The 15,273-nt window shown below is 37.3% G+C and overlaps 2 protein-coding genes across 2 annotated transcripts; one reads left to right on the forward strand and one right to left on the reverse strand.

Moving 5' to 3' along the window:
• The first annotated feature begins 2,269 nt into the window (after positions 1-2,269).
• LOC107801758 (uncharacterized) lies at positions 2,270-6,830 on the forward strand. Its single transcript, XM_016625143.2, has 5 exons — positions 2,270-2,714; positions 3,401-4,648; positions 5,281-5,430; positions 5,522-5,702; positions 6,373-6,830. Exons 1-5 carry the CDS (start codon positions 2,493-2,495, stop codon positions 6,549-6,551), a joined length of 1,980 nt encoding a protein of 659 aa, XP_016480629.1. The 5' UTR covers positions 2,270-2,492; the 3' UTR covers positions 6,552-6,830.
• A 4,510-nt stretch (positions 6,831-11,340) lies between these two features.
• Positions 11,341-14,895, reverse strand: LOC107801756 (uncharacterized). The gene is made up of 4 exons (XM_016625141.2): positions 14,456-14,895; positions 11,954-12,079; positions 11,796-11,879; positions 11,341-11,685 (listed from the first exon to the last, which is right to left on the reverse strand). The coding sequence occupies exons 1-4, from the start codon at positions 14,760-14,762 to the stop codon at positions 11,549-11,551; spliced, it is 654 nt and encodes a 217-aa protein (XP_016480627.1). The 5' UTR covers positions 14,763-14,895; the 3' UTR covers positions 11,341-11,548.
• Between the last annotated feature and the right edge of the window lie 378 nt (positions 14,896-15,273).

Consider the following 15,273-nt stretch of genomic DNA (forward strand, 5'->3'; position numbering starts at 1 on the left):
AGATGTGAGATAAGTTCAGAGTACTTTTTAAATCCCATCTCTCGATATTGTTGCTGTAGGAGCATATTCGAGGCATGAAAAGTGATGAAAGTTTTCTCCAACATATCATGATCAGTAATATTATCACCACATAACTTCAATTGGGAAATAATTCTGAACATAGCAGAATTATACTCACTGATAGATTTAAAATCTTGTAGCCTTAGATGAGTCCAATCATATTGTGCCTGTGGAAGAACGACCATCTTCAGGTGGTCATATCTATCTTTCAAATTATTCCATAGTATGACTGGATCTTTAACAGTAAGATATTCCATTTTCAGGCCCTCATCAAGGTGATGGCGTAAGAATATCATTGCTTTGGCACGGTCTTGGTTTGATGCCTGATTTTTGTCTTTGATGGTGTCTGCCAGACCCACCACATCAAGATGAATTTCAACATCAAGCACCCAAGACATGTAGCTTTTGCCCGATATATCCAGGGCTACAAATTCAAGTTTAGAAAGATTTGACATTATTTAGGAAAAGAAAGTTCTTACCTCAGATACTCTCAAAATATTTGCTCGAGATGGCAGAGTCTCGTGCTGATAACGTGTTATAAAATAAAGACTGTAAAGTAAAGACAAGTATAGAGAGAAACTGTTATATTATTGTAAGCACGTGATTTTTTCCCAATATGAGAATTACTCCCAAAAAATCCAAAAATAAAATGATTTTTCTTTGGTGTGTAATTTTGTGATATTTTGAATAATTATTTGCATTTGTCTGTGCATGTTTATTTGCTAAATTAATAAAAAATACAAAAATATGTCGCATTTTGCATGTAGGATTTAATTCTACAATTGTTAGTAATTGAATTTGTTTTACAAAAATTAAAAATTACAAAAATAGGCATCGTTTGCATTTTTAGCATTTAATGTCCAAATATACAATTTTATGCTTAATTAATACTTAATTGTGCGTTAATTGTTATTGGGAGTTAATTTGTGCTTTTATAACTTAATTTAATTCTTAATAATAGTTTAAGTATTTTTATAATTTAGTTTTAGAAAAATAAAAGAAGAAAAGAGAGCGAAAATATAAAGAAAGTCGGAATTGGGCCTCTTCTTCGATTTCAAGCCACAGGCCCAAAAATGACCCAATCTTCCCTACGACCCAGTCCATTTCGAACTGGGTCGACCCAGTCCATAACCCAAAAGACCCAAACCCCTTTGTCTTACATTTTACAAAACAAAACAAAACAAAAATAAGACAAAAACCCTAAAAGTCTAAACCATCCGCCAACGATGTTCACACTCTTTAAAATATAATAATAACAATACAAGCGGTTAAAAGTTAAAATTGCACTATAGTTTTTTTTGAACATGTATTAAAATCAGATATTTTAGCCATTACAATAGTTGAGCGACCGTGCTAGAACCACGGAACTCGGGAATGCCTAACACCTTCTCCCGGGTTAACAGAATTCCTTATCCGGATTTCTGATGCGCAGACTGTAATACAGAGTCATTCTTTTCCTCGATTCGGGATTAAAATTGGTGACTTGGGACACCCTAAATCTCCCAAGTGGCGACTCTAAAATAAATAAATAAATCCCGTTTCGATTGTCCTTTAATCGGAAAAAACTCTCTTGTACCCTCGCGGGGGCGGAAAAAGGAGGTGTGACAATTATTCGAATTCAAACTGATGTACATAATGAACTGAAATCTCTTCTATTTATAGAAGAAAGGAAGGTGCTGTGTAAGCTGCTACTATACTAGATATGGATAATCTTCTACTGAGAGCAATGTTTATCCATAACGGAGTACTGAAAGGATAAGCTTATTATACCTGATATGGATAATCTTCTACCGAGGGTAATGTTTATCCATAACTGGGTACTGAAAGGATAAGCTTATTATACCCGGTATGAATAATCTTCTACCGGGGATAGTATTTATCCATAACTGGGTACTGAAAGGATAAGCTTATTATACCCGGTATAGATAATCTTCTATTGGGGGTAATGTTTATCCATAACTGAGTACTGAAAGGATAAGCTTATTATACCCGGTATGGATAATCTTCTACCGGTGGTAATGTTTATCCATAACCGGGTATCGAAGTGATAAGCTTCTTCAGAAAGCTCATTTCCAATAGAGTACTTAAATAGATAAACATATTTACGGTGGAGTCCCATATGGATAAGCTTCTTCAGGAAGCTTATTTACAACGGAGTACTAAATGAACATCCATAATATAATATATTTATAACAATTAGAAAAAAGACGGGGAACATTTTAAATGGAAAAAGAAAAAAAGGAAACCAAATGGGATCGGATCCCAGGTCTAAACGGGTCAACCAGCCAAAACCCCAAATGTATCCAAAATTCTTCAAACCATTGATTTAAGTTTTAACACACGTTGAAGCTCTTCTAATGGCGGAATTGCTCTTCAAATATCCCCAGTACTAATATCAGCGGTAACGCTCATTAGCAAGAGGCCCATTATTAATGGTTCGATTAAGATCAATTTTGCTATTTATTCTGCTCTTTAAGAGCTTCGGGTCAATTATTATTGCCGAACAAAGTGAAGAAGAGTTCTCAGAAGCACTGTTGTTGAGGCCATTACCAGATCGTAAAGTGTTGGCGCATTTTCACTTCGAAAGTAAAATCCCTCCAACTCGCACTCATGGACCCCACCACAGTCTCTTCCCCAAATCCATTTATCAGCTGGTACACTTTCAATTTGGGCTTCTTATTATCTCAATGAATATTTTTTGATTTTATTTAGTTTCGTATTAGCATTTTTTTTTAGCTCTGTATATGGTAGGGGACGAGGTGGAAAAATCATATGCAATTAGATAGAATGCTAACATAGCACAATGAAAGTAAAGTGTCTATATAGGAATACTAACTAGTCGAGATTAAGGCGTAGTTGTTATCGTTACATTTGCATTAGTTCTCACATTTGTCAGTTTTGTTTAGTTCTAAGTAAGCCATGCGGAGATAAGCGTGAGATTTAACAACTTTTAACTTTAAGGAAGCCTTAATTTACCTTGAAAGACCAAATATTTTAGTATTAGAATGAAAACGGGACCAAATAGAGCTGAATGGGTACAGAGGATTCACATGGCCAGTCCCAATTAGTTAGGATTGAGGCGTAATTAATTAATTGATATTCTAGAAGAGTCGCATATGTAGACAATTAATATGGAAGATGGGTACCCTTCCTTAAGGGATATGATAACAAGTAATCGGATGAAATCTGACACCAAGGAAACATGCAATTCGTGTTTTATTCCTTTTTTATTCTGGAAAGTTGTAAGTGCTGAAGTGAGGTGAGTTTGGACTGAATTATGCGTGCATGAGTAAATTGAGCAGTTGATTCATAAAAATATAATACTCAATTGTGTGATTAGGTTCATAAATTTAGAGTTCGAGAAATGGAGCTGTCCTTCACACAAGGTCGCTGGAATTATGGACGCTGGGGTGGATACGACCCCATTTCAAGTAGAAATGCGAAGCCACCTGGAGTTGAACTGTGGGCTAGTTTTGATGTTCCACAACATCAGGTCGACGCTTCTTGGAGAAATTTAACCCATGCTCTTTCAGGGCTCTTTTGTGCTTCTATTAACTTCCTAGAGTCATCAACTGCATATTCTGCTCCTCGGTGGAGCTTCAAGTCATTTACCACAAATGTCAGGTACGGCACATTGCCCCGTGAGGCTGTTTGCACAGAGAACCTCACTCCATGGCTAAAGTTGCTTCCTTGCCGAGACAAAGCTGGGCTTTCTGCATTGATGGACAGACCTTCTATCTACAGAGGATTTTATCACTCTCAGAGATTGCATTTGGTCTCGAATGAATTTGATCTAGCTGAAGCAATTTCCGGAATGGTGCTTGAACAGACACTTACCGTTGTTCTTCAACCGGTTACTTTAGGAAGTGGCATGACATTTGGCTCAATACGACAGCCAAGTTGGTCATTGAGCTCGTTGTTTGGACGAAAAGTTAGTGGAAGGTGTATTCTTTCAAATACTAGTAACGTGTATGTCCAATTAGAGCCGAATTTGGTGTCAGAATTGAAGAGTACTTCAGCTATGCAACAAGAATCTGATGTTAAGAATTTGGTATCTCAAGCTTGGAGAGATATGAGCTTTGAAATGTCTGATTCCCCAGTTAGGGTAATTAAAGAAGTTTATGGCTTTCACAAGGAGTCATCCCTTCTATATGAATATTCTCTAGCAAATAGCAGTGATTCAAGGCCATTTGACTTGGAGTTCAGGTGGAAGCATCCCGTGACATGGTCATCTCAACTGGCACCTTTGCAGGCTAGCAGGTTCCTTATGGGAAGTGGGAATGAAAGGGGTGCAATAGCCATCTCCTTGAAATCTGTAGGAAGAAGTGAGTATACGGATTCTTCTGATGATGAGGACGGAAGATGCTCGTTACGGGTTGATGTGTTCCAAGTTGTGCCTTGGTATGTCAAGGTTTATTACCACACACTCAAAGTGTATCTTGATGAACGTCTGCATAGTTTAGCAGATGTCATAGAAAGGACAAATGTCTCGCCTTCTGAAGACAAGGTTTCTCCTGGGCTAATGGAAATAGCATTGCGATTACCCTGTGATGTGAACTCGGTGATATTGACATTGGAGTTTGATAAGGTATGTATTGCCTTTTCCAGTTTATCTAGAATAAATTTGTTGATATGTAATTTTGGGTGTACTAAAGAACAATGGTCAGCTAGGATGGCTATCTAATTATCTCAATATATATATTTTTTATTTTCTTGATAAGGAGCTATCTAATCATCTCATTTTGATTTTCTTGATAAGGAGCTATCTAATCATCTCATTTTGGGAGTTATTGATAGGAGATTGGTAATTATAGAGTATAAACATAACTCGTTTGGAGTTTCTGTATAGAAAATTTGTAAGTATAGACATAATTCAGGCTTCACATGAATATTTGTACTTGGAGTAAAGACAAAATACCTTATAAGTTGATTTGATGTCAGATGCTGTGCAGCCTTTCTGTAGTCTTAAATTTTTAAACTACTTTTTGTCTGCTTGTATGATTATCTTGTAAAGCTGTTTGGGCCAGGGATGGTTATTTGTAAACCGATACGGTGATATTTCCAATTTCTTGTTCTATATCTCTGTGGAATTGACCGAGGTATCTGTGAGGCCTAGATTATTTTGAATCTAATGGAACAGGTAGAAAGCAAATTGATGTATATTAGCACCAGTGATCGACCGGTTTAACTTTACCTTTATTTCTTTGGATTTCTTCACAGGGTTTTCTGCACATCGATGAGTATCCTCCAGATGCTAATCAGGGTTTTGACATTCCATCAGCTTTAATCAGGTTTCCCGAGATCAAGACAAAACTGCATTTATTTGAGGATAAATCTTCTTGCAAGTCACCTCTCTTATCCAAGCTACAGGTACCAATTGGTATTGTTAAACAAGTGAAGCTCTTATGTAATATGATATTGTATTGAATATGCATCCTATTGAGCATCTGCTTCTTTCCAGGAAGAAAGCCCTGTTCTATGGTACACAGAAGTATTGCTTGTACCCTTGACCACTCCTGATTTTAGCATGCCATACAATGTCATCACAATTACATGCACTGTATTTGCTCTATATTTTGGATCACTTCTTAACGCACTACGTAGGCGTGTCGAAGAGGAGGAGAGGCTTCTGAAAAGTAAAGGTAAATTTCTCTCTGGTAATATAAGTATCATGTTGCTTTAATTCTGATAAGTAGAGTGCACACCTCACTGGGATTCTACTGGATGGTGAAAGTAGTCTTTCTCAGTTGGATTTGCATGGATGTATATTTTACTCCACTCTGTTGTTTTAATATCTTTAAAGTTTCTGGTAATGAAAGCAAAAGATACTTACCAACTTGCTACCTGATAAAAAAGGATATATTACCAATTTCCTGGAATTAAGGCTTATTGTTGTTGTTTCATTTACACCGTGCTGGTGTTTGCCAAACTTATTCTTACTCTGGTCAATATTTATATGTCAGTGTAGGGTTAAAGGGTGGGATTGGAAAATCTGTAGTCCTAGAAAATCCTTATTTTCCTTAAATGACAAACTATGTAGTACTGGAATGTATGTGGATACAACATAATGAACACAGCGCATTCACATAGCTTACCACTATTAATTTGATGTGGGAACGGGGTTGATATTGGTCAAGTTCGAGTTTCAGATATTGATCTTGATGTTTATTAGCAGCAAAATGAAATGAACAAGAAAAGAGACAAATGCTCCATATTAACTTGCACCAACTAATTTAAATGAAGTTGGTTGATATAACAATTGGGTAATAAAGTGTGTTTCAGATGTTGATGTTTTTCTCTGCCTGCTTGCAGCTACCAAGGACAGTAGTCTTATAGGCGTGCTACTGTCCAAACTATCAGCTAAATTGAGGGGAAAACCGTTGGAACCACCGAAATCGTCCGCATCATCATCATCAAAAGTCAGTTATAAGCTGATTCTCAGAGTGATACTGGTGGCGGGTATTGCTGTTGCTTGGCAGTACTTTGGATAACCTCCAAATGAAGCTACATAAGGGGTTTTGTACAATATGTTACCTGATTCCACGGACTAATTGCATAGATTTTATGAATCAACCTCAAGCTTCCTTATCTAGGATTGAGCATTGTATCATTCAATTAATTGTCAACCGCATTTGTGTACAATTAGCTCTTAGCTTTACATGTCCCTCTGAGTGATTGCTGAAGAATTTAAAACCGTAGTGCTAATGAGGCTAGGATAGGTCTACTATGTCGAGTTCCTTTTTTTCTTTTTTCTTTTTATGTCTGTTCCCGTATCTCGCATCCCCTACTTTTTTTATTATCAGGTACCGGTATCTTCAACTCTTGTAATTAGGGGTGACAAACAAGCGGGTCGGTCAGATATTGATGGGTCGAGAATGGTAACTCAAAAAACGGCTAAAATATTCGGTCCGACCCATATTGAAACAAATGGAAATTTGGTTAACCGACAGATAATATGGGTATTCATATCATCCATGACTTTTGGGAGAATTTTTAATCTTCTAAATTTGAGGCATTTTCAATTTGAGTCTTTGCAAATGTAAAAGTTAAATTAATTAGTTATCTATTTTTTAAGTGGATACTATGAATCTTATCCATATTTGATACATTTTAAAAAAAATTTATTATCCAACCCATTTCTTAATGGATAAAATGAATGGGTAATTATTTTTTAAATCTATTTTCCACCACAACTTTTAACTAAGAAATGTTTCGAAAGGTAGATTAAATAGATAAGTACCCTCTCGCTCTAGTAAATAAATTTAAACTTTTGAGAAAAAGAAGAAGATACAAACAAATATCAACAGCCCAGTGAAATTCCACAAAAGGTCTGCGGACGGTAGTGTGCACGCATTTCTTATCGGAGTAGGAAAGTTGTTTCCGATAGACCATCGGGATAATAAGATGAAACGAGACAATGTAGCAGTAACAACAAAGGAATCCAGAAAGATAACTTCAGCAACATAATAACCAGAAAATAGAGAGACAAGTAATAACACATACGCGATGGAATACTAAGGACACAACAAGAGCCACTAACATCCTAGGACAAAATACTTCCACACTATCCTCTTACAACCTAACCGACAACCCTAATGAAGTACTAAGGACACAACTAGAGCCACTAGCAGTCTAAAACAGAACACTATCAGACTAGCCTCCTATCTCCTAACCTACAACCTTAATGCTCGACCTCCACAATTTCCTATCAAGGGCCATGTCCTCGGAAATTTGCAGCCGCGCCATGTCCCGCTTGATCACCTCTCCCCAATATTTTTTGGGCCGCCCTCTTCCTCTCTTCATACCCGTCAATGTCAGCTGCTCACACCTCCTTACCGGAGCATCCAAGCTTCTCCTCTGCATGTGCCCGAACCATCTAAGCCTAGCTTCCCGCATTTTGTCTTCAATGGGAGCCACGCCCACCTTCACCCCAGATATCTTTATTCCTAATCTTATCCATCCGAGTGTGCTCGCACATCCATCTCAACATCCTCATTTCTGCAACTTTCATCTTCTGGATATGGGAATTCTTGACTAGCCAACACTCTGCACCATACATCATGGTCGGCCTAACCACCACTCTATAGAACTTACTTTTAAGTTCCGGGGGCACCTTCCTGTCATACAAGACGCCAGGCGCTAGCCTCCATTTCATCTACCCTACCCCTATATGGTGCGTGACATCCTCGTCAATCTCCTGATACCCTGGAAAACCGATCCCAGATACTTGAAGCTCCCTTTCATGGGGATGATTTGAGAGGCAAGCCTCACCTCCATGTCTGCTTCTCCCGACACGCCGCTAAACTTACACTCCATTTATTCTGTCTTAGTCCTGCTCAACTTGAAACCTTTAGACTCAAGAGTCTGCCTCCAAACCTCCAAGCTCTCATTAACACCACTTCGCGTCTCATCAATCAGGACTATAACATCGACGAATAACATACACCACGGCACCTCCCCTTGAATATGGTGTGTCAGAGCGTCCATCGCCAGAACAAATACGAACGGGCTAAGCACACATCCTTGGTGTAACCCCATAACAACCGGAAAATGCTCTGAGTCGCCCCATTGTCCTAATCCGAGTCTTAGCTCTATCATACATGTCCTTAATCAGAGGCGGAACCAGGATCTTGGCAGGATGGGTGCACTATTAAGAAGGTGTGGATCCAGGATATACATTTTACATGTTCAACCTTTATTTCTTACTATTGCGCACCCGTTACACTTTTGAATTATAAGTTCAAAATTAAAACTTTAGAAAAAAATATTTCTCTTGCATCTATATCTATTATCCATGTTAAAAATATCGGGATCAGTTGAACCCATTAGTTATATGCTACATCATACAATGTTACTAGTTTTAATATACATATTTTGTTTAATCATATAAGATTTAACGGTGACAAAAGAAGAATAGAAATTTTAATGTGTGAAAATTTTGAAAAAATAAATCAAACAAAAAAAGAAATAAAAGAAAAAGTACTTAATTAATACGCAAAAAGTAACAAAAGACATGCTTATCTCTCGTGGGTATCTAGTTCTAGGGGAAAAAGAAAAGAAAAAATAACAAGATTGATATAAGATTTGACCTTGCAACCTCACTTAGAGAGGTAGACTCAGTAACTATTACATCACATAATACTTTGAGCATGGATGCACGCACATATATTTAAGTATTTTTTTTAAAAAAATATAACATTATTATACATGGTATTGGGAAGGGAGCATGGGTCCACGTGCCCCATGGAACCCCCTAGATACGCCCCTGTCCTTAATGACCCTAATCTAAGCCATCGAAACACCTTTCACCTCCGGACATTTGTCACGCCCCGAACCTGGGGGGCGAGACCGGCACCCGATTCCTCACCTATTATTGCGTACCAATTTGCGACTAAGGGCCTCTGAACATATAATGTCATACTTTGGCCATGAGCCACATTGCAAGACAATTTACGAAGCAAAATATAAAATTGAACGGAAATTAACGCTGACTAAACATTAATATAAAATTGGGCCGACAAGGCCGTGATAACTACTACAGCTGACAAACCAACAAAATATACATACAAGGCCTACAAGTCCGACATACTGCACTAACTGATAGGATATATCTACAAACCTTTACTGATGGATGTACTGTGATCGGAATAGGACCATGACCTATCCATAACCTATATACATATATAGACAAGATGTACACAAAACTCTAGACCCGACAACTCCGAAGGACGTGAAGCTAACCGATAAAGATGAACTCGGGCAGCACCTACTGATGAGGTCTACCCATCTGTCTGTCTGAACCTGCACGCATGAAATGCAGTGTCCCTAGAAAAGGGGACGTCAATACAAAATAATGTATCGAGTATGCAAGACAATAAAATAACTGAAAGCTGAACCGGAACTGATAATATAATAACTGAAAGTAACTGGGAGTCAAAAATGACCTGGACTTATACTTACCTGCTGATACTAACTCAACTCTCTCAATATAGTAAGTAAAATAAATGTCCGGCCCTATAAGGCTCGGAACGTGTAACTGCTCCGCCGTAGTAGGCTCGCTCATAGGCACTCAACCATACTAGGCTCTGTATCTCGGCAATACTGGGCTCGCTCATAGGTGCTCTGCCACAGTAGGCTCGGTATATAACTTACCATTTGATCAGAGGTTGCCCAATAGGAACCTGCCCATCGATTATAGCTCGATGGTGGTAACAATATTATAATACTGTATATATATAGACCCTCTGCTCTCTTGACTGGAAGTAGACAATATTTAACTGAACATAAAGTCCTGATAAGGGAAAATACTATAATTTATGAGACTAGGATAATGTACATAAGTTCAGGAATACGAACTTCTCTTTATGCCTCGTTATCAAACTCATGTAGTTACGTGATCATACCAAAATGAAGGAAGGGCTTAACCTTAACATACCTGGAGTAGGAAAAAATCCGTATGATATTCTTAAGAAAAATTGCACCGTACTCCCTTAGAATCGCAAAATCCCGTTGCTATTATAATATTGAGTCTTGTATGAATTTCCAAATCCCCTCACCTTTTCGTCCCTGGCTTTTCCCTTTCTATAACTCCCCCAAATGAATTTTGATATCAATTGAAGATAAAGTGTAAGAATGACTAATATAACTTCCCTTTCTACGTGTTTGTGTTTGTAAGGAATGCATGTGTCCTCCTAATTTAATTGCCTAAAGTCAAGAGTCACTATTAGATGAATGCATGTGTCCTCCTAATTTAATTGCCTAAAGTCAAGAGTCACTATTAGATCTTTCTCCACTTGCTGTCACGTGGGGTTAATTTTCCATTAAACCAATAATTAATCAATTACTCACATAATTAAAAATTATCTCAAATTACTTAAAATACTACTTACTTTTAACACACTTTATGTATCCTATTATCGTGGTTATAGAGTACTTTGTATGGCACTAGTCCATAAATATCGGGTATTGTAGCTCGGGCCGCATTTTATCCCCAATCGACAACCTTCAACGAAACTCATTTTCTTTGATTCGTTTACCCTTTATCTTTCACGGCACTTACTTATGGCTTGTTATAAATAGCATAAATGCTTATAATCTCAATATAATCTCATCCTCAAATCTACGTCAATTAACTGAAGACGAAATTTTAACGTACGAAAACGCAAGATGTAACATCTCATAGACTTACCTCTGAAATGGAGTGGCTAAATACCACAATGTTAGGTGGTAATGTGGTCTTCAAATACCACAAATTTAATTATACGGTGAATAATGCAGGCATCGAAAAAAGGAAAAAGCCATCTTCTCACCTATCAGAAACTACAAAGGGCAAGTCATATAATCTACGTTGACAAACTCAAGAAAGGCTTTTCCCACATCAAAATTCTGTCATCAACTACTTTAACCCACTAGCAAGGATTTACAGGTGAGTACAATGGTAACAATGCCTTCAATAAACAACCTGCTAACACAGTCAGTATTTGGTTAATTATCTTATTCTCTTGAAAGAGGCAGTTACAACCATCTCATCATCTCTAATCCTTTTCAGATTTTCACTAGCCAAACTGCATACAAGTGGCTTATCTGAAATAGCTTTTTGAAAATCAACTTCCCTCTCTCGCATACCTGAAATTATACCAGAAACAACCATTCTGAGTAGAAATGAAGAGATACAACACTACTGCCCAAGGAATTGAGATATAAGACACCAGTAAGCCTATTCCATTGTAGCAAACCTGAATCACATTTATTTGTTCTTGTCCTCTTCAAGAGACCAGAATCTTCCAAACACAGCTTCCTTTTTAGGTTCAATCCAACTCCTGCACAAGCAGAGGTATATAAGATGGATAATATAGCTTACTTCATGGAGAGGAATGTCTAAATCTTTCATTACCTCTATTCCTTTCCTTAAATTTCTTGTTACTGAGGGAGGTGGCGTCCTCAAGATGTTCTTCTCTCTCACCATTGAGTTCCTTCATGCAGAGCACTCCTTTTTCAACTTCTATTGGACTACGTGTTCCTGCACGATAACATTCACATTCAACAACAAGTACTTTAAATCACGGTTCGTAACCTGAGGGAAAGCAGGAGAATGGTGGTGGGAGGTGAATAAGCACACACATGACTTCTAAATAGCTTCAAAATGATATCAAGTCTCCGAAACCTACGACCCTTGATGATTCTTTTTTTTTTTTTGGGTCACATACATTTACTCACCTGTCAACCTTCAACTTTGAGGCAGTAGCTGACAGACTAATAGCTTGGAAGCAGCACTTCACAATGACATGCAACATTTTTTTTATTTTTTGAGAATTATAACATTTTATAAATGAAAACAGCATAAAGTTTGTGCTGGTAGAAGTGAAAATACATATCCCAAAAACAGTAAAGAATCCCCGCACGACGAAAACTTACAAGGATTCTATGATATCAAGTACGGAGTCACTATCATTTACAGGGCTTCTTTACACCAAAAAAGAGAAGTACTAAACATTTCATTTGATTCTCTGAAGGGGGTTCCTAACATCCTCAAAACATCTGGAGTTCCTCTCATTCCAGACTGTCCACCAAATACAGGATGCGATATTCTGCCACCATTTATTCAATTCTGCAATTTACTGCATAAGATGTGCTAGCATTTTGTTTTGCGCACACTCAAGCCAGGGAGGGAGACGCTTACGGAGTAGCACACTTAGGAAACGTCAACTTGAGTGACATTCAATCGAACCCAGGTAGCTGGACCGAAACATAATATATTGTCATATTTTCTTAATATCATCCATTAGTTATTCATTCATTTATTGATGAATAAGAAATGTCAACGCATCATCGCCATTGGTCTGTAATCCTTCAATCTAGAAGGTTGTGGGAACTATCAGATCTGCATCTTATGTTTTGAAGTCACAAATAAGAGAAAATGCAAAATCAATAGATCTGTATATCAGATCTATAAGGCTATGGATGGATTAGAGTAAAAGAAAATCATAAATTATCCCGTTAGGTGTTATGTACATACATATAAAGCTTGAAAACTCATCTGACACCTTTTTTCCGTTTCATGTTCCAGACCATTTACATCACCAAAGCCTCGTAATTTTGCAAAACTTAAACCTTCCTGAATAATCAAATTGAACTTTTGAGCAAAATGCAGGCTATAAATTCACGGTTTTACTTCTGCACAAAAGTTCCAACACTAACACAAATTTACTGCTTGTATTTACACGTAACATTAGTAGTCCTATAAATCTACCGCCATTTGTAGATTTATCTTATTTGTGGTTTCTCCCAGCAAAACCTAAGATGTCTATGAACATTGAAGCAGAATTTTTATCTACGGCAATCAATTTTTTGAGGATTACATAATCCAACCCTGCATATTCTCAACAATCACTGCTTCCATAAAGCACAAGTAAACATATGTCTCTTTGTGTGTGCGTGCGTATGTTGTGTGTATCAACAACACAGAAGCCCCGTCAAATTGTTTGATAAAATTTGGCATGGTTATATATTGAAATGGAAAATATAACAACGCAAATCTTATCAAACAATTGGTGTTGTTATATATAAGACTTGCTATACTGTTTATAGCCTAAAATATAAAGTAATAACACATTCTCATGATTCCCATATAGACCCTATCCTAGTTCAGCCTAAAAATAGAACTCAATATTTGATTTTCCATTTATTATTTTTGCAGAATTAAACAATATGTGTTTCATCTATCCAACAATTTAAGCTTTTCAATGAAAAGTTCACTCAGTTTGATCTGTTACAGGAGCTGGTAAAGGTTTGAACTTACTGCTACCCATTGCCAAAAATATTTTGAACTCAACCAACCTCCCCCCCACCCCCCACCCCAAAAAAAAAAAAAAAAAACCGCCCCAGCCATAATCTTCCAAAAAAACAAAAATAAATAAAGTCTAAGCGTTGAAGTGCCAAAATACAACAGCAGCAGCCCAGTGTAATTCCACAATTGGGGTCTGGGAAGGTTAGTGCCCTTAGCTTGCGAAGGTATAGAGACTATTTTCGATAGACCTTGCTCGAGCATCAACTGAAAAGCCCCCCCCCCCCCCCCCAAAAAAAAATCGAAACTCAAACAGTCTAAACCTTTAGATGATTTGATCATAACTCATGATTATATAAAGGCGAATTCAGGATTTGAACTCTATGGGTTTGAGTTCGAAATACTACCACAGCTCATTTGATTTACAGGTACAAAATATTATATTTGTATTTATTTAATAAATTTTTTAACGCAGACAAAATTTGAGTCAAAGTTACTGGGTGGGATGAACACATAACTTGTACACTACGTCCGCCCTTGCTATTATATAAAGCTATAGTTCAACAAAGAGGAAAGAGAAAAAGAAGCAAAGAGATAACAAAGGGGGCTTACTTTTGGAACCAACTTTAGAGAGCTTTCCTTCAACAATGAGAGCGCGAGAATCAGAGTCACCAATGGCCAACCCACGAGCAGAGAAGAACGAAAGAAGGGACTTCCACGTAACAGAGGAAGCAATAAGATCAACCCCTCTACTAATAAAGTGACCATTTAGCTTTATAGTTGCTGGGTCAAGCCCAAAAACACGTGCAATGAAACCAAGATCAAGTCTTTGGTCTTCCCAAGCAATTATTGCTACTATCTTTGGTAGTGAAGGACATAACAGCTTTATTACTCTCTTCTTATCATCCCCTCCACTCATCTTTCTTGGAATTTTTTTATTTTATAATAACCCTTTTCTTCTCTGTATTCGTTTCTGCAGATAGCTAAGCTTTGGTGGGTAGAATTGTGGATGATGAATGTGTAGTGAGTGAACTTGTGTTTCTCTTTCAAGTTCTAACGGACCTCTGGAAGTGTCTGAAACCTTTGTTAACCCGGATTCCGATCCGCGGGTCGGATTGGTGTTTGCGGGTCTTCTTTTTTCCTTCAAAATATTAAAGTAATGGCGAAATGGTCATTTATGTTTCAGATAAGTCTAAATTAATCCCTTTAGTATTATCTCTAAGCTGTTCTAGTGCTTAAGGTTTGTAAAAATGAGCACTTTTGCCTCCGACAATTATCTAACAAACCTTGGCTGTTGATTTAACGGGAACTATATAAAATAATAATAATTAATGGGAACTCACATTGTAACTTTTGCAGTTTCTCTTATTTTTGGTATATTTCTAATGTTTGGATGCAATTTTTCAATGTGTAATTTTTATTATTTTGCT

Source organism: Nicotiana tabacum, chromosome 22 (assembly GCF_000715075.1).
Source record: "Nicotiana tabacum cultivar K326 chromosome 22, ASM71507v2, whole genome shotgun sequence".
Lineage (NCBI taxonomy): Eukaryota > Viridiplantae > Streptophyta > Magnoliopsida > Solanales > Solanaceae > Nicotiana > Nicotiana tabacum.

What these genes read in the sequence shown, in the direction of transcription:
- LOC107801756 (XM_016625141.2), bottom strand. Translation starts at nt 14,762, where the DNA reads ATGAGTGGAGGGGATGATAAGAAGAGAGTAATAAAGCTGTTATGTCCT. An exon ending in CTCTAAAGTTGGTTCCAAAA is followed by an intron (nt 12,080 to 14,455) that starts GTAAGCCCCCTT and finishes GTTATCGTGCAG; the next exon opens with GAACACGTAGTCCAATAGAA. An exon ending in ATTTAAGGAAAGGAATAGAG is followed by an intron (nt 11,880 to 11,953) that starts GTAATGAAAGAT and finishes CTGCTTGTGCAG; the next exon opens with GAGTTGGATTGAACCTAAAA.
- LOC107801758 (XM_016625143.2), top strand. Translation starts at nt 2,493, where the DNA reads ATGGTTCGATTAAGATCAATTTTGCTATTTATTCTGCTCTTTAAGAGC. An exon ending in TGACATTGGAGTTTGATAAG is followed by an intron (nt 4,649 to 5,280) that starts GTATGTATTGCC and finishes ATTTCTTCACAG; the next exon opens with GGTTTTCTGCACATCGATGA. An exon ending in GAGGCTTCTGAAAAGTAAAG is followed by an intron (nt 5,703 to 6,372) that starts GTAAATTTCTCT and finishes GCCTGCTTGCAG; the next exon opens with CTACCAAGGACAGTAGTCTT.